The 22922-nt window shown below is 41.8% G+C and overlaps 1 protein-coding gene across 3 annotated transcripts in view; it reads left to right on the top strand.

Moving 5' to 3' along the window:
- The first annotated feature begins 9618 nt into the window (after positions 1-9618).
- The window catches only part of GOLM1 (golgi membrane protein 1), a 28971-nt gene continuing 15667 nt past the window's right edge, over positions 9619-22922 (top strand). The window contains exons 1-3 of one of the 3 annotated variants that reach the window (XM_027446959.3): positions 9619-9784; positions 12849-12970; positions 15653-15832. In XM_027446959.3, the coding sequence (XP_027302760.2) occupies positions 12872-12970; positions 15653-15832 (279 nt within the window). In that variant the 5' untranslated portion in view covers positions 9619-9784; positions 12849-12871. Of the gene's footprint in view, positions 9785-11127; positions 11243-12842; positions 12971-15652; positions 15833-22922 lie in introns of those variants that run through there. The other 2 variants (XM_038171480.2, XM_072031549.1) reach the window with 2 other exon arrangements.

Raw genomic sequence — 22922 nt, 5'->3', positions numbered from 1 at the left:
TAAGCCATGAAGCTCTGGGAACAGAATAACAATTTTAAGGTGGAAGCTCCCAGAAGGCCTGAGGCACTATCCTTTATATTCTCACTCACTTTTGGAAACCTTCAGAAGTAGAAGAAACAACAGTATTTGATTGGGATCTGTATATGTATTTTTCAGTGGGACAGGACAGATTTTCATCAGTGCCTAGAACAGCCTAGGCACTATTAATATTGGCTTAATATCAGCTGCTCACTATTGCCTTAGTGAGCAGCTGATATTAAGATAGAGTATGTTGCTCAGAAACCTTCCTGGAATGTGCACTATCCACTTTTCCGATCCTTACACAGAAACTATCAGGCAAAGAGTTTAGTAAGCACCACAGGCTTTTGGGCTTCAGACTGAGAATCAAATCTGACAGTGAAGCAACTCGTTAATCCAGTAGTACTGTCTGTTATAATGCTGCTGGTTTTTGCAAACATCCTAATTTCATGCCACCTGTTTGCCAGAAGGAACAGAAAGGGTGTGTTCTGCTAACAGCAGCAGTGACCTTGGAGAGGGTTTCTCAGTGGTGTTTTTGGTGTTTAGAGAGCTTGAGCATTTGTTGGCAATTTTTGTAATATTTTTAGAGTTCAGCCCTTTCACATGTATAAGCACACAGTAACAATGTGTTGGTGATCACAAGAGATCCTGTGTAACTGGGAAAATTCAAGGCACGCGTACTATGTGGTTGGTACCACCTGGCGGTGATCACCATACACTGCATTGTTATTTGCTAATTGTTTTTATCCTTTCAAATAGCAGTGACACATGCAAAACCAACGGATTTATTTTTTATTTTGATTTTTTGAAAATGTGCCTGTTTCACAGCACCAACTCCTGCAGGTTTGCACAAGCAGCAGATTATTGCAAAGGTTGTGTTCAAGCTGAACCTGCAGTCTCTGCGGTGGTCCCCACGTTTATACAGGGCAGAAGCTGGAAAAGCTGTTGATGTGACACATCCCAAGGGTGACAGTTCCCTGTTCCCGCTGCTGTGTTGGGAGCGTAGCAACACCATGCACTCGGTTTCAGTGGCATGCTGCACATACCATCCTTGAACTGCTGATGGCAAAAGGAGATTTGGCATGTGTAGCCAGTGAGATAATGCTGGCAGCAGCCTCACCACAAGTGCGGACTACTAGCTAGCAACCCTAGTGGAAATGTTTCGCTTTGTCTCCAAACTAAATCACAGGTAAGCCCCCTGTTTTAACTGTGAAACAACAAATCAGGTTCACATGCAGGCACTTGTGTCTCACAGGCACTAATCCCAGAAAAGTATTATCTTCACATAAACAAATAACACCGTGTGAAACTTGTGATTTGAACCTCTGTAAATTTAATAGATTTTTTTTTTCTTTTGGCTTGCTATTACTCCAGCGTTTATAGACTCCCTTGCTGGATGATCCTGTTTTCCACCTGCATTTCCAAAGTACTTATAGCCGTTCCCTCATGATTGCCACCACTGCTTCTCTCCCCTCCGTGTACCTGCATATGCAGTACACGTGCTATGCACAAGGTAGCGCAGAATTTGTGTAACAAGGTGTAAATCACCCTGCACTTTATCTAGAGCTCAGACCACTGAACCAAAGTGCAATGCCAGAGCAAAATGCTGTGCCTGGCAGGTGATTAGAGAGACACCCTATCGTATGTTACCATAGCCCGCTGCACAGTGTGAACCCTGGCACAAAGAAATGAGAAAATGATCTATATGTGGCCTACCTTCCTGTAAGTTGAAGTGAGTAATATGTTAGCCCAAACTGTACACAGTTACCATGTTAGCTACCACTTCCCTTCCTCGCAGAATTGCAGCTTTGTGCCACTGATGTTTTTTCTAAAGAATGCAGACTGAGGCCGTTGTTGGCTGGGTGGACATTCAAGATCTGGGGAGAATTTTTGTAACCTTTACCCTGTTTTATGAATATTGGACTAGCCATGTGCTACCCCTGGTAAACTAAACTTCTCAGTGCTCTTGCTAGGAGGACAAACCTAATACAACCAGCTCCCAAAGACAAAATGTTCTTTGCTAAGGTGCTTTTTTACTGCACCTACCGAGTGCATGTTTATTTTACGCCGTTTTACAGAGACATCACTGTCTAATTGTAAGTCTTGCAGTTAGCCCAGATTCCCCATGCAGCAGTACGTTTTCATATCAGGGCATATTGGGCATTTTCCCTAAATGAGGCTGTGCAATTAAGCAGGAGAGCTGATACTTTGAGGCAAACCCTCCAGAGCTGCAGAAGCCACAGTGATGATGCCATTTGGAGAAGCTACGCCCAGGGCCAGCATCCAGGGTTATTCAGAGGAACTCAGAGAGTATAAAAAAACTGGGAAGGGCAGAGAAAATCTTTTATCATCTGCCTGTGATGGTATGCCTGTGCTTCAGTAATGCAGGACTGCAGTCAGATTTCAGCTGACAGCCCCTCTGGGGACTGCTGCAGTGGGAAATAAACCACTCCCTGATTCCTATTTGTTATTGTTTTGTTTGTGCATGCCTTTTTTTTTTTTTTTTTTTTTTTTTTTTTTTTTTTAACATGACAAAGCAATAACCTAACTTGAGAGTGTCTATGTCTGCAAACAAAGAGATGTGTTGGAATCCAGGTGAAACACTCACTGAGTGCATTTCTTTTAAAATGGAAGTAGAAAATACTACCTAATTCCTAATTCACTAATTCCTATGTGAGCACATAATTACTCCTATTTCCAATTAGCAGCTGAACTCCACCTCAATACAAAGCACTGTAAGAAAATCCAGTTCTAAGGAGTGAAAGAATTAAAATATGCAGAACATTATGTGTGCTGCTTGATCTTTACAGAAAGTGTCAATCTTTTCTCGCAAATTCTCACTAGAAAACTCTAACTAGAAAATTCTCACTTCATTGCTTTCATTATGTAAATGAATTGATTTGTGTAAGTGTCAGTTTTTACTCATTGCTTCAGCCTGCACCCATTTTAGTGGAAGATTTGTTGGAGGCATATTTTCAAGGCCAAAGGAGGTCATTAAGTGTACATGCTGTAAAATGCAGGCTACAGAACAACATCTAGTGACGGGGGAGCCTGTAATTATTTTTAATGTGAAAACAGACCCTGTGAACATACACATAAGTCAGCATGCACTTAGAACAAATATATGCATATATATTGTGCAGAAGAAAAGATCATATTACTTTTTGTCTGCTATTAAGAAACATGTTACAAATGTATTTTTTTATATCCTATAATGTGCTCTGCACCCCTGAAGAATGCAGCATGGACTCTAGATGCTCTCCCTTGAGAAGAGGTGACAGGGGGTAAGGGAGATCATTCATCTCCCAGCCACTGCCCTCAGCATTTCAGTCCTTTCTGATTCTGGTATATAGCCCTGACTTAATGAAATATTAATAGCAAACAACGACAAAAAAAAAAAAAAAAAAAAAAAAAAAAAAAAAAAAAAAAACTATTTTGTTTCATGTTAATTGTTTTTGATAATTTTATAAATCTTTTGGATGCTTAAAGTATAAATATTAATTTATTCACACTAGACCACATGTTCAAGGGAATCACAGCCATTAAGGTTGGAAAAGACCTCCAAGATCATCTGGTCCAACAATCCACCTACCACCAACATTACCACTAAGCCATGTCCCTAATATACATCAGTCCTTTCCTTAAACACCTCCAGGGAATTTGTACTCTCTCTTCAAAGAATCAGACCTTAAAAGACAGGATCCTCAAGGAGATGAGACTGGCAGGAGGAAACAGAGATGTATGGCAAATTAAGTTAATGACATACGGAAAAAAAGGAACGCATTAAAACTTAACTTCATTGGATGCTCTGGGGAGTTACATGCCTGTTGTTTGGGATCTCTGGGAATAATAGTATGGTAAAACAGTTGACTCTACTCATACTAAAACATGTCTAGCATCTTTCTCTAGTAGTCTGAAGTTTTGCAACTGTGCTGGTTGGTAGCAATCTGACATTACTTTGATTATGGATCTCCAGAAAATGGTCTCATGACTGGATTTGACCATCTTGTTCTACCAGAAAATTTTCAGTAGCTTTGGCGAGGTCAAATGATGCTTTAGTTTTTTCATTATTTTCAGTTTTATTTTTTAGTGAAAGGATATTGACAGTTGGACTGTTTTAGCTTACCATTTGGCAAGAAAACAAAACAAAACAAAACAAAACAAACAAACAAACAAACAAAAAAAAAAACAAGCATATTAGGAAAGAAACAAATGGTTCAAGGTTATCTATTTCTATCCATTTCTCTACAAAGTCTTGAGAGTTGCTCCTTCTCTGTCGGGTAACAGGAGAGGTAAAATAGTATTACAAAGGAAAAAAAAGTCTTTGAGGATGAAGCAGAAAAGAGACTGATAAGGAAGAAGTTAGATCTATTTCAGTTGCTATTATACAGTAGTAAACTTGTTAGGTAAGATGTATACATGAAAACTTGTTGATTTTAAATCCTCTTTCTCACTTTGCTTTGGAGTGGAAGAAGTGAAGAGCATAGCAAACCTGCTGATGTCAAAAGTGCAATCAGCACCTCTAATGAAGCAAAGCTTTTTTTATTTATTTTTTCTTTTTTTAAACATCTGGTGTTTTAAGATCTTTTTTCCCATCAATCCTTGAAAAGAAGTTCTGACTAGAAAAGACACAAGATAAAATCTTGGCCTTTAACATGTGAGTGACTAAACGTCTTTGGCTTTCAGAAGGACAGGATTATCCTGCAGGAAAAGTGAGGCTAGTTGACATCATAGTTCAATAGTTCCAGTTAAATTCCAGAATCCCAGGGTAAGTGTAGGATCTACTTGGACAGATTGTCCTTGCACTTGACTCCTCTCTGCCTTAATCCTTTTTCTTTATTGCTGTTGTTGTTGTTGTTGTTTTACTTTGTTTTGTTTTGGGGGGCAGAGGAGCAGCAGGTTTGTGCTTGAAATGCATTCAACCTGGATAGTTAGAACAAGTCTATCATTATGATGTTCTTCTGTGTAACCAAAAAGGTGACTCAAAATTAAATAATGCCCTAAATCTTGTTTTGCTTCATCCAGGCCTGAAGTTGGAGTTACTCTTACAGTTCTTCAGCATCTTGTAATTGTAAGACACTGTATTTTTCGTTAGTTTTTGTGACTTACTTTTTTATATGTATTGTGTTTTCATAATGAGAAGAAACACTACCAAGTTTCAATAACTAACCTATGAAAAAATCCATAAAAAGATTTCTATAAAAAACATCCACAAGAAAATACTTTTAAATCCTTGTGTTGCAGTAAGGACATGAGATATCTTCTGAAGTACTGCCAGTTCAAGGACTTTTAAAAGGTGAGATACACAGTCATCACACAGTACTAAGGGAAATATTTAAAATTACATTTGATTTTAAATTTTGTTTTATCCAAGGGCACAATATTCATATTTATATGTATGTATATATTTAAAAGTGAAAAGCAAATACTGAAACTTACTCTGCACCAGCTGTATGTCTTTTCCCAGTCTGTGAGATAGATATTTATTTTCCAACCTAGGATTTTAAATGACATAATCAGGGCTGCACAGAAATCAATGTCAGGGATAGGATTAGAATCAGATTTCCTAAAATCTGTTCACTCTCTGCTAGACCAATGTTTTTGTGCCTGACTAATGCTGCTGGAACAAAACTTTTACTATTTTTTTTTTTTGAATGAAGAGGCAGAGCTTCTGGAAATATTGGAGAGGTGACCAGAGAGGTGCAGCTCACATCTAACAATCTGTATCAGATATGTATTCAAATAGGGATGCTCTAATGTTCATGGGGAAATTTGTTTACAGCAGTCAAGTATTACCCATGTACTTGTATGTATGTACAAACAACCATAACAAAGGTCAGGAGAAAAGGTAAGTACATTTGTGAGTGGTCTCCCCAGGATCAAGTGTATTAAACTACTAGTTTTGCAAGGAATGAATATCTGCAAAACTGTGCAACTTAAATATATGTGTTTCCTCACAAGTAGGCAGAAACCTATGGAATTTGAAACATAGGCTACAATTTGATCTCTCACATGTATTTAAACAATGCAAATCACAGAAAAGATCAGCTACCTGCGTGATCAGCAGGTCACACAGTTCGTTTTACAGGCACTCATGAATTCAGGTAACATACAATATTGTATGCATGTAATGAAAAATAAAACACTTTATGTTTGAGATGTACTGTAAGTTCATGCCCCTGATGTATTACATCTTAAATAACTAATAAAATCTTAGACAAGCCTGAACTATTCAAGAAGAGCTTATTCACAAGGGCCTGACTAACCCATCCTGCATAGTCACAATGTGGCACTTAAAAATGTTGTCTCTCTTTTCCCATATATTAGAAAGGTAAACAATTTGCAGCCTTGTGCTTCAGGTAATGAGGAAGGCACAATGCAAAATTAGAAGGCATTTTCTAAGATATCAAAGAGGTGTTGTTATTTTTAGCATTACTTTTGCTCATTAATGCTCATTTTGCTCATTTTGCTCATTATCAGAACCATTACATTAAGCACAAACACATTAACACCGGGCTGGTAGTATCTAACAGCTGTGGATTGTACATGTCAGGCAGGCTGTACATCAGTCACTCCCTGAAAACTTAGTACTTCTATGCTTCAGAACAATCCTCTCACACGGATTAATTCTCCTGAGTTATTTCTCCAAATGTTCAAGAAAGAGTGGATACACTATCTCCATGTCATCAGCTGCAAAGTACGTTGTACCTCAGTTGTTTTCTTTTAAAGGAAATTTTAACATCTGTCAAAGCCTGATGTTTACAGTGAAGTTCCAATGCAGAGCCCTAGCAACACAGCAGAACTCCTATGATAAAGGCTTGTGCTGCTTCCTGTTCTTTCTCACAGGGCAACTCTTCATGTTAGATAAAAAAAACTGTGCACATCCGTCAGTTTTAATATTTATGACATGGATAAAACTTTTTTTTTCCCTACTATTGACTGATATGCTGACTTTTTCTGTGTGAATGCATCCTGGTTTCATTAGTATGCCAGCTATATACATGTGTATGCCAATGTTCACACATCTACTGTTGTGTTTCAGGTTAATTTCATGATAAATAACTATTATTATACAAGTTTGAGTCTTTTTAATTCCTATTCCTCAAAGCACATCTAATTTTCTTCAATGTAACCTCTAGTTTTGATTTTCACAAATGTTTGCAAACAAACAAACAAACAAAAATTACACAGGCAATCCACGTCCAGCACTTTTCTGCAAAAAACTTTACTTCTAGATGACATTTCTCATGCATAGTATTTCAGCAGTAGTAAGTCACCAAAACTCATTTTCAGTCCTTAGTGTTTTCAATCACAAATTGGGCTTCACTCTCAGCACCAGCTCTGCTCTGGGTTGAAGCTCATATAAACAGACCTTTATCAAGTTTACTACTTCTAGTACTGGTCCCAAGAGATCTTGCTGAGTTACTTCTCTGCAGTTTAGCATATGTATAAGTGCATTTCTGTTGGCTCCAAATAAGTGTTAGGACATAGTTCTGAAAGACCATGGTGGTATTGTGCATCTATAGGAATCAGAAAATCATGCTGAGCTGTCCGACTGCTATGTGCCATCCATTTTGTTCCTCTAAACCAGAATGGGTGGTTTTCTTTCAAGAATTTTTCTGCTTTACCACATTCGCATGTAAAGACAAAACTTGTATTTTTCTCACTTCTCTCTTTAAATGCACAGCTATTCATTTTTTAAAATAAAGACACAATTTTACTAATTTTGCATCTTCTACCAATTTTTATGCAAGACTGGTTATAGTTGTAGTCTAGAGCATTAGTTAATAGGGAAAGTAATGATTACTATGAAACTTAAATAAAACATGTATGTATTTATTTATTTATTTAACATAAGAGCCTCTGCAGCATCTGATGGTTTTACAACTACCTCTCTGTCCGTATCTGTTACTAATATTTTCTAAAACATTGGTAGGTGATGACTACTGATAAATACTGCTAACTGGTTCTGTAACTGCTAATGTCCTTAAATGTTCATAGAATCACTTTTTGCAAACTGCATAGTGCTGTAGTTTCTGAACTCAATTAACTTAATTTATTCTCATTGGATGCATTCTGCAGACAGTGCTGGACTTGAAACCTTCACTCTTGCTATTGAAAATGGGCTTTATAGTCAATTAGCTTTTGAGACCTGTCAGCTATTTCTGTATCTGAGGGACTTTTTATTCCTGATCCTTTTGGACAGAACAGCTACTCATCAAGACAATCTCCCGAGAAAGGGAAAATAATGGGGTTATGTCTCCAGAAGTCTTGGCTGCCTGTAAGGAAGCAGGGCAAAATTAGTCAATGAGTGGTCCCAGCTGCAGACAGTCCTCACATTTTCTGCTTGCACAATGATTCCTAATTAATATTTTTATCGGTGTTTATTTTTAACATCTTTCTTGTCTTACTTACAAAGACAAATGAGCCATTTTCTGACTGCCATTGTGTTTCTATGAATCTTGGCAAACAATTCAGTTCCCTAAACATCGAAGCCCTGTTTTTAGTCAAATTATAACTCTAGGCTTTGCATGTGCAAAGAAGGGTCCACTTTTCCTTAAAAATAAATAAAGAGCAAATTGCTCCCAGTCAGGAAATTACATATGTCCCTAACTAGATGAGAAGAGAGATGCGCTCCAACATGGCTTTGAACTTGCAACAAAAATGTGTTTCTGACCTAGACAAAAGTTTTGTACATATTGTTAAAAAAAAAAAAAAAAAAAAAAAGTTATCTCTGGTGAAAATGCTAAAATGCACATCTTACTCCGATCATTTTAAAGTAGTCTTCCAGGAACAGAAGGATCAAGCATGGCATTGCTGGTTGGTTGAGGGAAATGATCGTCCCACTCTACTCTGCGCTGGTGTGACAGCGCAGTACTCGAGTACTGTGTGCAGGTCTGGGCACCACATCCTGCAGAAAGGATGTGAAACTGCTGGAGAGTGCCCAGAGGAGGGCTACAAAGATGGTGACGGGCCTAGAGGGGAAGATGTGTGAGGAGCGGCTGAGGGCACTGGGCCTGTTCAGCCTGGAGAAGAGGAGGCTGAGGGGACCTCATGGTGGCCTGCAGCTTCCTCATGAGGGGGAGCAGAGGGGCAGGCGTCCATCTGTTTTCTTTAGTGATCAGTGATAGGACCCGAGGGAATGGTGTCAGGCTGCGACAGGGGAGGGTCAGGCTGGATATTGGGAAGTTCCTCACCGAGGGGGTGGTTGCACAGTGGAAAAGGCTCCCCAGGGACGTGGTCACAGCACTGAGCCTGTCGGAGTTTAAGCAGTGTTTGGGCTGTGCTCTCAGTCATAGGTCTGAATGTTTGGGCAGACCCGTGTGGAGCCAGGAGTTGGACCTGATGATCCTTGTGGGTCCCTTCCAACTCGGGTTATTGTGATTTTATGACCATGTTCAGTGCTATCTTCTGATGGCGCAAGATGATTCTTTTTTTAAAGTTTGAGCTACACGTTCAGCCATAAATCACTTTTTTATTGTTTTACCTTTTTTAATGGCCCCAGCTCAGCTCAGCACATGCATCTCAGCACAACCACCTCTCCCCCCAGAGCTGCGCTGGGGCAGCGCGGTGCCGGGCTGCTCCCCCCCCGCTCCCCCAACACCGCCACACGCCAGCACCGACATCCAGCACCGGGGGAAGGGGGTGGCGGAAAGCCTCCATGCCCTCTGCCCGGCCCTGCCCTGCCAGCGCCGCCCTCCCCGGCGAGGCGGCGGCCGCCTTCCTGCTCCGGCGGGGCCAGCCCGGCAGCGGCAGCGGCGGTGAGGTGAGAGGAAGGCGGCGGCGGGGGGGGGGAGCGGAGCCGCGGCCTCCGCCGCGCTGCGGGGCCCCGGCCTGGGGGAGCCGCGGGGCCGGGGGCCGGGGTCTGGGGGCAGCCGGGCCGGGCCGGGCCGGGCCGGGCCGGGCCGCGGGGGTGCGGCGGGGGCTGCGGTGCCCTGCGGGGGGAAGGGAAGAGCTGAGAGCCGGTCTTTGTCTGGAGTTGGTGTGTCCGTGGGCTGTCCGTGCTGAGGCTGCTTGGTGGCAGCTGCCTGCGTGCCGGCTGTAAGGGACGGGTGTGCTCAGGCTGAGGGTCTGAGAGAGGGATGGCTTCGTGTTCAGTGAAAGCACTTTCTTACCCCCTAAAATCAGAAACGTGCTTTCTCTTCAACGCAAATCGCTGTGCCAAACCAGGTATTTCCTGGAGAACAGCGTGACAAATACATTTCCATATCAGTGTATTTACTGAGCTGATTTGCTTATCTTTCCACCAGAACACGTGTGTGTATCCCTGGTAGAAAGTTACGGAGATTTTATTTTTAGGGTGATGAGGGAGGGAATAGCGATACTGCAGCCGAGGTTATGCTTTGTGTCTGCACTGGTCAGATAGAAGGTCCTTCTGTGCGTCTCCCCCCTTTACTCTCCCTTTTGCCTTCCCTTCTGGTGGCTCTAAAACATATTCTCCATTAACATAAATTAATAAAGGCAAACGACACCAGGTTTCCTAGAGGGGAAAAATGTATGGAAGTTGAGCGTGCTTTACTGAAATCAATGCTTGCTTCCCAGCTTTTAGCAGCTGAGAGCAGCAGGAAGGGCATTCAGGCTGCTCAGTTTGCAGGCTGGGTAGGTGTGTAACGTTTTGCACCTGTGCTTTGAGGTGTGCCCTGGACTAATCGTGTGTCCTTTGTGTAATTGCTCTACTGCCAAGTCTTTTGGAGCTAAACATCTAGTCTAAACAGTAGTTAATTTGCAGTGCAAGCTTCTGTAGCTGATAAGATGTATTGCTTCCCCTACGTCTGACCAACAGGAGGAAAATACCAATTATTTTATTCAAGTAATGCTTGGAATGACGCACTACATATTGCAGTTTATATTTGGTAATTTTTTCCGTGTTTTCAAGTGTGCCAACTTATACGTTTACAACGAATAACAGGATACTGATGACTTCATGGTGGATTTTGGTATACATTTTTTTGAAGCGCAGTATTTTATTTGTAGAAGTATTTTATGTTTGTGGTATTCTGGTAAGCAAAAATGGATTATTTTGTTCTTAGCTGATGTGGTCATCCCCATTTCCTGCAAGTTGTTTTTTCCACTCTGGATATCTGCAGTTCTAGGTTTGGGGAGCCTGTGGAGACAAGGATGCTGTGTAAATCTCAGACACTCCTCTTAACGTGGCACAGCAGGAAGAACAATCTGTACAATGGTGTTCATCTTTCCATAATCCTTAGCCTAGTGTTGGAAATGTGTACGTATCTGTATGTGTGTGATTTAGTCCACTGCATCTTGATTTTGTGCTCTATGACTAAAATTCGTGCCTCTTCCTCACCCTGTCCTTGCCTTGCATGTGGCCCTGTGGCCACCGTCAGGGCTGCGCAGTGTGCGACCGCTGGATCCTTAGCAGAAACCTGGACTTGGGGTGCTGGCCCCGTGCAGCTGTGTGCTTGGTGTGCTTCACCTGCTCCTCAGGAGCACGGGCTTACAACTTGGCCAGCTGCTGGACAAGGTGCGGCACGAGTGAAGAGCTGGCACTTCAGGAAGCTGCTTTCTGCCGCTCGGTGCCCGTCCCCAAATAAATAGATAAACTCACACGCTGTTTTCAAATGAGCAAATAGACTTGAAGCACTGACCGGACTGACAGTCTTGTGCAATTCCTGCTGGGGAAAGGTGAAGAAAGGTTGTGTCTTACGCTGAATCCAAAGAGGAGTCTTCCAGAGTGGGTTTTGCTCTGGATGTGTGCACACATTAAGTGTAGGTGAGCTGTTGTGGGACCTAAGCACTGGGAATAGAGTAATATCAACATCTCTGTTCCCTGTGAGCTGCTGACATTTTCTTCCTCCCCTGTGATTACACTGTATGTCCCAACATAAACCCTTTGAGAGTTGCTACCATTTATTAATTTATAAATACATTGCAGCCTGTAAATTGCATTCATAGGGAAAAAGAAGTCATTTTTAAGAGCATTCACTTGAGAGACTGTGCGGTGTTTTAACAGTAAATGCACCCATTTCATGTTGAGTTAGTGTCTTGCAATACATCAGTGTTTGCTGTTCGATCTTCCATGCTTGTTTTTGCTGGCTTTTGTCTGCAGTAGTACAAAAAGGAGAGAAAAAAGGTTGATACCAGTTTGCAAGAGAGCAGCGGGTATTACGAACTGTGCCCAAGGTTCCCAGTACAGTTTGAGGATTCGTTGAGCTAGGTGTTATTGCATCCAGTAAGCCCAGATTTTATCACATCACGGGGAGATTATGGCCTGTTGCAAACAGAATTGCAGCTGCCCTTTGCCCTCGTCTCATGTTGGAATAGGCAGCTCTACAGAATAAACCAAGGCCCAACAGCAATTGGTAATCTTTGTTTGTTAAACCCCGCTTATTAAAGCAAGTTGTGTTTTTTTGTTGTTGTTGTTAGGAGCAGAAGAGAGCTGAGTATCAAGAGAAACATCACTTGGTACGATTTCCCATTGAAATCAACAGAGTGTTTGCTTAACTTTATTTATTTATATTTTTATATAGAATCATTATAGAATCATATATTTTTATATAGAATCAGTAAGGTTGGGAAAAGAAAAGACTGCCAAGACCATCTGGTCCAACCATCACCCTACTACCAATGTCACCCACTAAACCATGTCCCTGAGCACCACGTCCAACCTCTCCTTGAAGACCCCCAGTTCTGCACCTGGGCGGAACGCCTTCCTTGCATGGTGTAGTCCATTCAGCTGAGAGCTGCTGCATTACTACAGTAAAATCTCGATTGTGGAGGATGCGATATAAGACATGTATTTTAATTTGCAGATTTCTACACTGTTGTGGTCATGTGTTTTTGTTAATTTTTTTTTTTTTTTGAAGTTGTAGGTCTAGGAAACAGCTGCTAAGGGATGAAGTCTCCACCTCTTCTCGTGGCCGCGCTCCTGGCTTGCATCATCGTTCTGGGTTTCAATTACTGGGTTGCAAGCTCTCGCAATGTGGATCTGCAGGTAATGTTCCTGGTGGTCTGCACGTGGTCTTGCACGTGTGTGGTTAATAAAGGTAGTCCACAGCAAGAAGAATGCTTCCTCTGCGTATGGTGAGCTAGGAACTTTGACTTGCTTTAGGGATTTACACAAATGTTACAGCTGATGCTCATCAGCGGAGGGAGACGGGGAAATGGGAGGAATGCCTGTCTGTTGGTAAGGGGGACCCAAAACCTGAAGACCTACATATGGTGCCTGTAACTTCTGCACACATGTGGCATTCAGCTGGTTTGTTCTGTTTCAGTTTGTAGATGTGGCATCCTGTTGTTTTTCTTTTTTTTTTTTTTTTCCTCAGAGCACATTGCAACTTGGCTCTGAGTGGGCCTCTGTAATTTGCTCATCTCCATAAATTATTTTCCTATATGGCTGTTCAGGTGACTCCTGTTTTTTTAGCATAAAGTAAGATTGACCTCTTTTGATAGATGTTAGACGAATAAGGATGCACACACACTTTCCCACCAAGGACAGAGAAATCTAGCTTGTTCAGAAATGGCATTGAGAAATCTGAATTTGTATTTGTTAGAAATTGTTCCTAAAGAAGGCACACAACTCACATGGAAATAATTACTCTGCTGTGTTGTAGTGGAGACTGTTTTCTGTGTCTGTTGAGCTTGGGTTTGTTATCCTTACTGGACTGCACATTCTGAAGTTGAGAATTCAACTCTCTACTCCCTCCCCTTTCTCCTTTCTTTTTTCTTTCTTTTTCTTTAACAATTAGCAACAGCAAAAACCTGAAAATTTAAAGTCTGGTGATTAAACATGCCTTATGAGAGCTCTTCCCAAGTTTTTCTGTTAAGTTATTATAAAAGACATTTAGATGTTGAACTTAGGGATATGGTTTAGTGGAGGACTTGTTAGTGTTAGGTCAGAGGTTGGACTCGATGATCTTGAAGTCTCTTCCAACCTAGAAATTCTGTGAAATTCTGTGAAATTATTTTCTTTTTAATTGAACTTAATTTTAACACTGAGTTGATGGCTGTTGGAACTGCATTGCTGTTCCACCCCGCAGCTGACACTCTTCAAGCAGGGCACATCTTGGGCCATGCAGTTGAGGGAATGTCTTAGTTTTCCTGTGGTGACAGGGTATGATGTCATTTCTTCTGGAAACTTGGTCATCTCTCCTCTTTCCTGTAGCGAGGGGCCTGAGGATGGTGTCTACCAGCTGTCTGTAGCTGCGACAGTAATACTGAGGCTTTGCTGCACGATCACGGGGCAGCTGATAGGAAAATGAGCCAGCATACCAGCCTATCTTGGTCTCAGTAAAGTACAGACATAAAATCCCGTTTACTGTTACTGATTTACTGTATCATCTTGTGCACTTTCCCCAAAGAACACGACTGAAAATACTTTCACTTCTGTGCAGTCATGCACTCCGACTAAAATAAAAGCACATCCAAAGCTATGAATGGAGCTTTTAAAACACTCATAAAACAGTCATATAGCCCATTCATTTGTTGGCAAGACTTTGCTGCTATTATGACTAACACGGAATAAGTGCTTTTTCTTCGCTCTTCCAGCCAAACTACAAGTTTTTTTTAATATTTTTTTTCCCTCCTCCTCTCCATTCTCTTGCAGTGGCAGTGAAGTGGAGTAGGCAGGCAGTAATATGCAGCATTCTGTGATGTAAGATTTAATCCATCTCCTGTCAGTCTTGGTAGATGCACGGTTCTTATTATATTCATTTCTTTTTATCTACCAAGAATCCCCAGGTCTTTATGACTGGGTAAATCCTGTCTAATTTTGTGTGTGTGGGGGGGGGGTCTTCATATTCCTCCTTACTGCCCATAAGCCACTTAATGCAAAAAATTTAGAAAGAATGTCCTGTGAACCTAAATGAATCCTTTAAAAGAAATAGACCTTGACAGCACCTGGCTTAATTCCTTTACCCCATTTGTGTGTGTAGTATTTGATGGTCTTGAATTTTCATCTTGTAACTGCTTTTTGAGCAGTCAAGAACAATAATTTTCTGTTTATAAATGAGCATTGTGTCTTTGTGTAACAGCTATATGTCAGTTATTTAAGTGTACGTTGGATGGTGCTGTCCTCCGTCCATTTTGTCCATGGTCTTAAGTGAAAATTGTTGGTGATTTGAGAGGTGATTTTTTTCCCACTGAGTAAGTTTAGGTTCAACACTAGAAACTGAAGTGATGTCAGAATGGGCATTTTGAGAAATGTTTTGACCTTGTACTTCAGAAAGATTGTAAACATATTTTTAATGTGTTTCTTTTGTTTTTGTTTTGGTGTGGCTTTTGTTTGTGCTTTTTTTTTTTTTTTTTAAACCATAAGCACTTAGACAGCTCTGTATTTATTTGATGATCTTTGACTGAAATTTTGTTGGCTGCTACAGAATATGAGTTACCAATAATTTATGTAAGGCTATTGTGTGTGTGTGTGTGTGTGCTTACAGGTGGCTGACAGGTATAACCAACTGAGGAAATGTTTGGATGACATTAGTATTGTTTGTTGTATTCTCTGAAGTTAGGTGTTCTGTGAAAGAATAGAAGAAAGGTCCAGTAAAAAGCAAAGTGAGTTTACTCGTTACCTATTCCAGTTCTGCCTATGTGAAGTTTGAAAGCATGATCCTTTTAAAACGGTCTCAGAGGGGAAACATTTCTCTTTGTCTTTTGCTAATGTGCTCCTCCTCAGAGTCGGATCATTGGGTTGGAAAGCAAAGTCCGCAGAGCAGCAGCGGAGAGAGGCGCCGTGGAGCTCAAAAAGAATGAATTCCAGGGAGAGCTGGAGAAGCAGAGAGAGCAGATTGATAAAATCCAGTCCTTGCATAGCTTCCAGATGGAAAATGCCAACAGAGCACATCAGGAAGAGAAGGTAGGTCCCGTTCTAGCCACACTTTACAATGAGACTGTGATTTGCCATCATGCTCTCTGCAATAGTGTAAGGTTGCTCAAATGTGCAAGCTAATGGGGGTATGGTCAACATTTGTGTGGCAAAATGTTTAACATAAATTATCATAATGTTTAGAAAATGAACGTTGAATCCACATTATTAATGATTTTAAACTAATCATAGAATCATAGAATATCCCAAGTTGGAAGGGACCCATAAGGATCATTGAGTCCAACTCCTGGCAGCACACAGGTCTATCCGAAAATTCAGACCTATGACTAAGGGCACAGTCCAAACGCTTCTTGAACTCTGACAGGCACCACACTGATGCAGTGACTGCTTCCCTGGGGAGCCTGTTCCAGCATGCGACCACCCTCTCAGTGAAGAACCTCTTCCTGATGTCTAACTCCTAAAAAGGAGTTAGGAGGAAATCTGTTACTCAGAGGGTGGTGAAGCCCTGGCACAGGCTGACCAGAGAAGCTGTGGATGCGCCATACCTGGAGGTGTTCAAGGCCAGGCTGGATGGGGCTGGTGGGAGGTGTCCCTGCCCATGGAAAGGGGTTGGAATTGGGTGGGCTTCTAACCCAAACGTTCTGTGATTATGATTATAGCCCTCAGATTGGTAAAGACTTCATCAGCAGACTGCAATGGAGAAAACTTAACAGAAATTTCTTGGGGGGAAGAAAAAGAAAGAAACACACAGAATAAGACAAAATCTATTTTTTTTGGTTGTTGTTGTTGTTTTTTTTTACTGCTGCATTTCATCAGCTTTTGAATATGAAGTATTAAAGCTGCAAGTGATAGCACTTCAGAGTAATATCTCTACTGTCTCCGTAAGGCATCAACAGAGCTACCCTGGGTTGCCCTCCGGTTTTCTTACCTGTACACTAATGTTTTAAAACTCGAGGAAAACAAGAAACTGCACCAAGAGATACATTTGTGTTTCCTTCCTTAGCAGGCGTAATGGTTGATGTTTATTTCTAAATGCATTGCACATTTTGTGGCGTCCTCAGCCAAAGATAATAGAAGTGGGAGACACCAGAAGGGTTAGAACAGCCTTTAGTGTTGATGCTCTTGACAGTGCAGTGTTGCAAGAGGCTTGAAAGTCCTTTGTGAAGAAAGTAAACATACATACTTAAATAACAGCAAGTATGGTTACCACTAACTGTTTTATTTTGTATTTTCTTTGTGTTACAGACACCACCTTAGATGTGTCAGTAAACCATTAATATAACTTTCTCACTGTTGCCAGGAGTATTTAGCTGAGAGTAGTCAGAGGACCACCTGAGTACATTTTTCCAGCCCATCCAGATCCCTCTGGGTGGTATCCTTTCCCTCTGCTGTATCAATTACACCACACAGCTCGGTGTCATCCACATACTTGCTGAGGATGCACTCCGGCCCATCATCATCATCATGCATATTATTAATGAGGATGTTAATATCAGCACCTTGAGTAACACCACTTGTTACTGGTTTCCATGTGGACTTTGAGGCATTTACTGCACTTTGGATGCAGCTGTCCAACAAATTCCTTATCCACACTCTAGATCATCTTCCAAATCCGTACCTTTCCAGTTCAGAGGTAAGAATGTTACAGGACACTGTGTCAAAGGCTTTGCAGAAGTCTGGGTAGCTGACATTAGTTACCCTTCCCTTCTCCACTGATGTAATTCTTCTGTTGTAGAAGCACACCAGGTTAGTTAGGCACGATTTGCTCTTGGTGCAACTGTGTTGGCACCTTTTAGTCAACTAGTTGGGCCTCAACATGTTTCCACATGGCTGTTAGCAGGCTTTGCTCCATGATCTTGCTGGGAATTGAAGTGTGGCTAACTGGTTAGTAGTTTGCAGAGTCTTTCTTTTTACCCCTCTTAAAAATAGGGCTGATATTTCTTTTTTTTTTTCCCAGTCACTGGGAACTTTACCTGACTGCCACAACTTCTCAGAGATGATATGGAGTGGCTTGGCAATTAGGTCCTCCAGTTCCTCTGTACCTTGGAAAGCACCTTGTCAAGTTGCATGGACTCAGGCACATTCAGATCCCTCAGATGGTCTCTAACCCAGTCTTCTCCTATAAGGGGAGGAAGGGGAGGAACTTCATTCACCCAAGCCCTGTCTTGACATTTGGGGACCTGGGACATTTGACAAGATTGATCACCAGTGGAAACAGAGGCAAAGACCTGTTGAGTACTTCAGCTCTTTCCATGTCAGTCATCACTAGATCTTTTGACTTGTCAGGAAGGGTACATTTTCCTTGTTCCTCCTGTTCTGACCAATGTACCTGCAGAAGCCCTTCATGTTATTTTTCACATTCCTCACCTGGTTCAGTTCCATCTGTGCCTTGGCTTTCCTAATCACATCTCTACATGCTCGGGCAGCATTCCTATATTGTTTCCAAGATGCGTGTCCCTGCTTCCAGTGTCTATGCATTTCCTTCTTGCTCTTCAGTTCAGCCAGGAGGTGTTTATGCAGCCATGCTAGTCTCATGCCTTCTTTGACTAATTACTTGCACTTGGGGATCAAGAACTCTTGTGTTTGAAGAAAAATATCCTTGAAGAGCTGCCAACACTATTCTGCTTCAGTGACTCTAAAGGCAGTTTCCCACGGGATTGCATTCACCATTTCCTTAAACAGGTGAAGTTTTTTTTTCCTTAAAGTTAAAGGTCTTAACTTCGCTCCTTGCCCAGACCACAGTCTTTGAGATCATGAAGTCTGTCAGAGCATGAGCACTGCAACCCAGGCTGCCAGCTATCCTGACCTCTCTCCTACTCCCTCTCCCAATTATATTATCTGTGTTAGTGAGCAACAGGTCCAGTAAAGCTATTCCTCTGCTTCGTCTGTAACCTGGACTAAGGAACTGTCCGCTGGGAGTCTCTGATTGCTGTCCTGCTTTTCCAGCAGGTGTCAGGCTGGTTGATGTTCCCCAGCAGGACCCCGACCTGTGAGCATAATGCTGCCTGCAGTTGAGGAAAAAGCAATTCATCAGTGTTTTCCTCTTGATGAGGAGGCAGTGAACACCTATCGTGAGGTTTCCTTTGTTGGCTTGGCCTCTAATTCTCACCTATATTTCTATCAACCTGCTTGGAATAATCTGTAAAGTTTGCTGTTGAGAACCTAGGAGCTGTCACTGTAGAAAACATTAGATAAAGGTGGTGCAATGGAATTATTTCCTCTCTCCTTCTGGAAAACAGCAAGTCTCAGGAGGTGAAGTGCTAGAACGAGCATGTATGTGTCCGTGCACCACTTCATGGCAAGCTTAGAATTTGCTCTTGTTGTGACACATGAGCAAACATCCCACGCAGATATTGCTTGTTTTCCAACTCTGCAACATAAGAGGAGGGAGAAGTGTTTTACTGGAAAACTTGTCAGAAGATGTCATCAACCAAGTTGGCACGAATTCATCCACCGTAAATTAGAAGCACCCCCAGTGTGGCAATGGTGGTGGAAGAGAAGAAGAGCTTCCTTCTCCTTCCTAAGGACCTTAATCTGAAGAAGCTCTTCAGCATCAGTGGTTATTTAACAACAGGGTGTAAAATATGTGAAAAGACTATTTCCGAGCTGTTTTGTGTGTTTATATATATATGGGTATATATAAATGTGTGTTGTATATGCACCTGTGCATACATAAATATTTGCATACACACACAAACGCATACCCTTGTTTTCGGCTCCATGGATTCCTGGGGAACAAGTAATAAATTCACCCTTTCTGGTTATACAAACCTCAGTCCTTGCACTGAGCTTTATTCCCCTCCCTGGGGATTAACAGCAGGTATTTACCTTTTCCAGGAGGGATGAATGCAAATCCAAACCCTGAGTCACTCAGCTCTATTTCCAAGTAATACAAACTGTCTAAACATAACTAGACGGATGTTTGAATGATAACAGGATTTTGTTTTAATTTTCGTTGTTGTTCTTAAATAAGAAGAGTGAAAGTGCACATGTGTAGAAGTGAATGGCCTATCTCAAAAAAAAAAAAACCCTACTCTTTTTCAGGGGGAATTCATAGGGCATCTGGATATAGAAAAAAATCTGTGCAGAGGCAAGCCTTCACAATCTGGACTCCTCACAAAAGCAACTCTCAGATAAGATTTGAGACCCAGATTAATTGCAGTTCGTCTCTGGTCACTGCATCGTATTACTCTGCTGATTATACGGATAAGGATGTAGTGATACACTGATAATATGACAAGGATAATTAAGCCACTGAGTTAGTTTTGTTCCAAACTTGTGCACCAGTAAGATACTCTGCAAGTTAAAGTCATTGTTGGAGGCACTGTGACAGCCTCTGAGAGTTACCTCTGCCTGCTTTTCTAGTTACATTGCCCCCGTGCTACTTCAAGAGCAAAGGCAGGGAAGGTGGGAGGTTGTTGGAGCCTGTAATACCCCATGGGCTCACCATCCCATGAGGCAATCTAATCCTGGGTAATTGCTGCCATAATTTTTCTCCTACATCCAAGTACGTCTAAAACGTTTCTGTAACCAGTCTGCTTTTAAAAAAATCTGTTTGAACTTTTGAGGATTAATGTAGATTTAGCCAATCCATTCTGGAAATCCATACAAAAATAGACTGAAGAGATCAGGAGAGCTTAGATGGACTCTCAGTAACAACAAATAAGGAATCGGGAGTGCGAAAGGGCTGTTTGTAGTCCATAAACAGTTTTCTAACGCAGAACAATATCCAGTATGGTTGGTTCTCAGGACTTGTAGTTTCTGGGATGTACACACCCAGAGCAGTCTTTTTGAGGAGTGTAGCAACAGAACAGCACGTGTGACCTGTTTTTAGTTTTAACTCTTAGAAAGTACTTTTGCAATTTTCTTTTCCTTTGGATTTCTGTGATGCTTCCCCATCCCATATCCTGTTTTCACTGAGGAAGAGCAACAAGTGTTGTGAAAAATCTGTCACTGTTGGTTGTTTAACATTGGCCACAGCTGCTCTCATCCCCACCTCTGGGAAAATCTCAGTTCCCGGTGCAGCATTCTGAGGCAAAGCACCTGTTGGTGTGCTGAGAGTGACTCTGCTGAAACAGAGTGATGGTGGACAGGGTTAGGGAAGAGTTAGGGAAGAAAAACCTGATGTGAAGAGGAAGAGTTTTGCTTCTGTTTTTGAAGGAAACTGGGTCATATCTTCTAGTTCTGGGAAGTTTTAATGAAAAGCAGGCACTGCTTTGTCCCCTGCTTTACTTGCTGCCGTGTGGTGTTTCTGAATTAGCGAGAGAAATCAGTCTGCTTACGCATAACTGGTACAGCACATACCTGGAGAGCATCTCATTTTAAATTGTGTTTTAATGTGGTGAAGAAAAAATGGATGGGCTGGGACTGGCTGAACTGTAGGCACCCCGAAAGTGGAAATATGAGTATGTGCAGCTTAAGATCACTGATGCTGTGTCTGACCTTTTTGTCTTTGTGAGTGCAAAGCCCCTGTTCACTGGTTTTAGTTCTGAAACAAATATTTACTCTTCTCAGCTACTTCACTGTTTTATTCCTTTTTCCATCAGGAATCTCATTGTGTGCCTGGATATGCTAAGTTTGGTTAGTAAGTTGGAAAACATGCATCGGTTCAGGGTGCTGGGGCTAGCGTGTTTCTGATAAAAAGCCATATGATAAACAGCCAGTGCTGAAGGGGCTCGTGTAGTACGCCTCCCAGGAGTATGTTTATTGCAACTGCTGTGTAAAGCAATAATCTGATGAAATGCTCGTGTGTAGTTCAGAGCCATGTGCTCAAAACACACACTTTGAATAGTTTATTTCAGTGCTTCCATGCATGCATTTCTGTCTGTTTCCATTATTTTTTTTAAGTAACAATACCTTTAATGTTTGTGCTTCTTTAGTAGAATATGGCTTACATAGACATGTTCACTGGTGAATAAAAAATCTCTCTCTCAGTTGTCGGTAATACATTTGCTGTCCAGCTGTGGCAAGATTTTTCCATGATTTGCTGCTGGCAGCGTGGCTTTCCGTCTGGTTTCTGAGGACCAGCTCTCCACCCTGGGGACCCCCAAACTGGAGTCTCACCTTCCCTGTCTGGTAGTCGCGAGGTCCTCTGTGCAAGGCGTGCATGCAAGTACAACAGGCTGGTTCTGTCTAACAGGGCTACGGCCACAGTCAGAGATTGGACTTTGATATGGCAAAATACCAACTACCCTGAAGCTGAATAATCACGGCTAGGGATTATAAGCATTGTTCTGTGGGCTCAACGAGATTTAAAATATAATACATTTTTTTCCTAGCTCTGAGTTCAGGCTGGTGTTTGCTGACTGTTCCCCTGCAGGTTGAAAAATGAAATGGTATCTGCCTAATTCACAGCTATGAAGCAAAGATTAGCTAATGTTTGCGTGTCAGGAGGAAGAATGGAAAGCCCAAAGCTATTGATACAGTCAGACAGAAAACTGGCAGTTGAAACGCTGCCCTGTAAATTATTAAACAGCATTTCTGCTCAAGTTAAACAGGTGAATAGATTTCCATGATTTCTTCCCGTACTCTTACCCTCGAATTCAGGAAGGAAGGCGTGGCATTGCCAAAAAGAAGTTTTATTTGGTTTGGATTTATGCAGTCCAAACGAGTAAGATACGTATTTATTTCTTAATGTTTCAAGGAGACTTTTTTGTTTTTCTGCACAACAGCTAATTACAGTTATTGCTGTCCTAAAATGTCCTTGAAAGTGTCTGCCTCTTCATCAGGACATGAACGGCCACTGCTTTGAACTGGGACTTCTTAAAGGGTGGACAAAAGACAAATCCACGCCTCTGCTATGTTACCTCATTTGGGTTGATTGGACCCTGTCCTTCTCCATCAGTTAGTACTTGTTGCTGCAGTCTTAAGAAAATGGGCACTGACTGGCAGCATTGACAGGCATGGCATGGGCAGGCAGGCTGAATGTAGGCACTTCTTTTCCCTTGAAGTGCTGTGGGTGTGGGCATGCATCAGTAACTGAGCAGCAGCTTTGGGAAACATGGGGCTTGATGTACCCTGACCTCAGACCCTTGCAGAATATAGGGGTTTCCTGGGAAAACTGCAGAACTAGAAAATTGCAATGAAACGTAAGAAATGTGCTCCTGAGACTGGATCGTTG

Source organism: Anas platyrhynchos, chromosome Z (assembly GCF_047663525.1).
Source record: "Anas platyrhynchos isolate ZD024472 breed Pekin duck chromosome Z, IASCAAS_PekinDuck_T2T, whole genome shotgun sequence".
Taxonomy (NCBI): domain Eukaryota; kingdom Metazoa; phylum Chordata; class Aves; order Anseriformes; family Anatidae; genus Anas; species Anas platyrhynchos.
The sequence above is the reverse complement of the archived record's forward strand: the minus strand, read 5'-3'. Positions and strand labels throughout refer to the sequence as shown.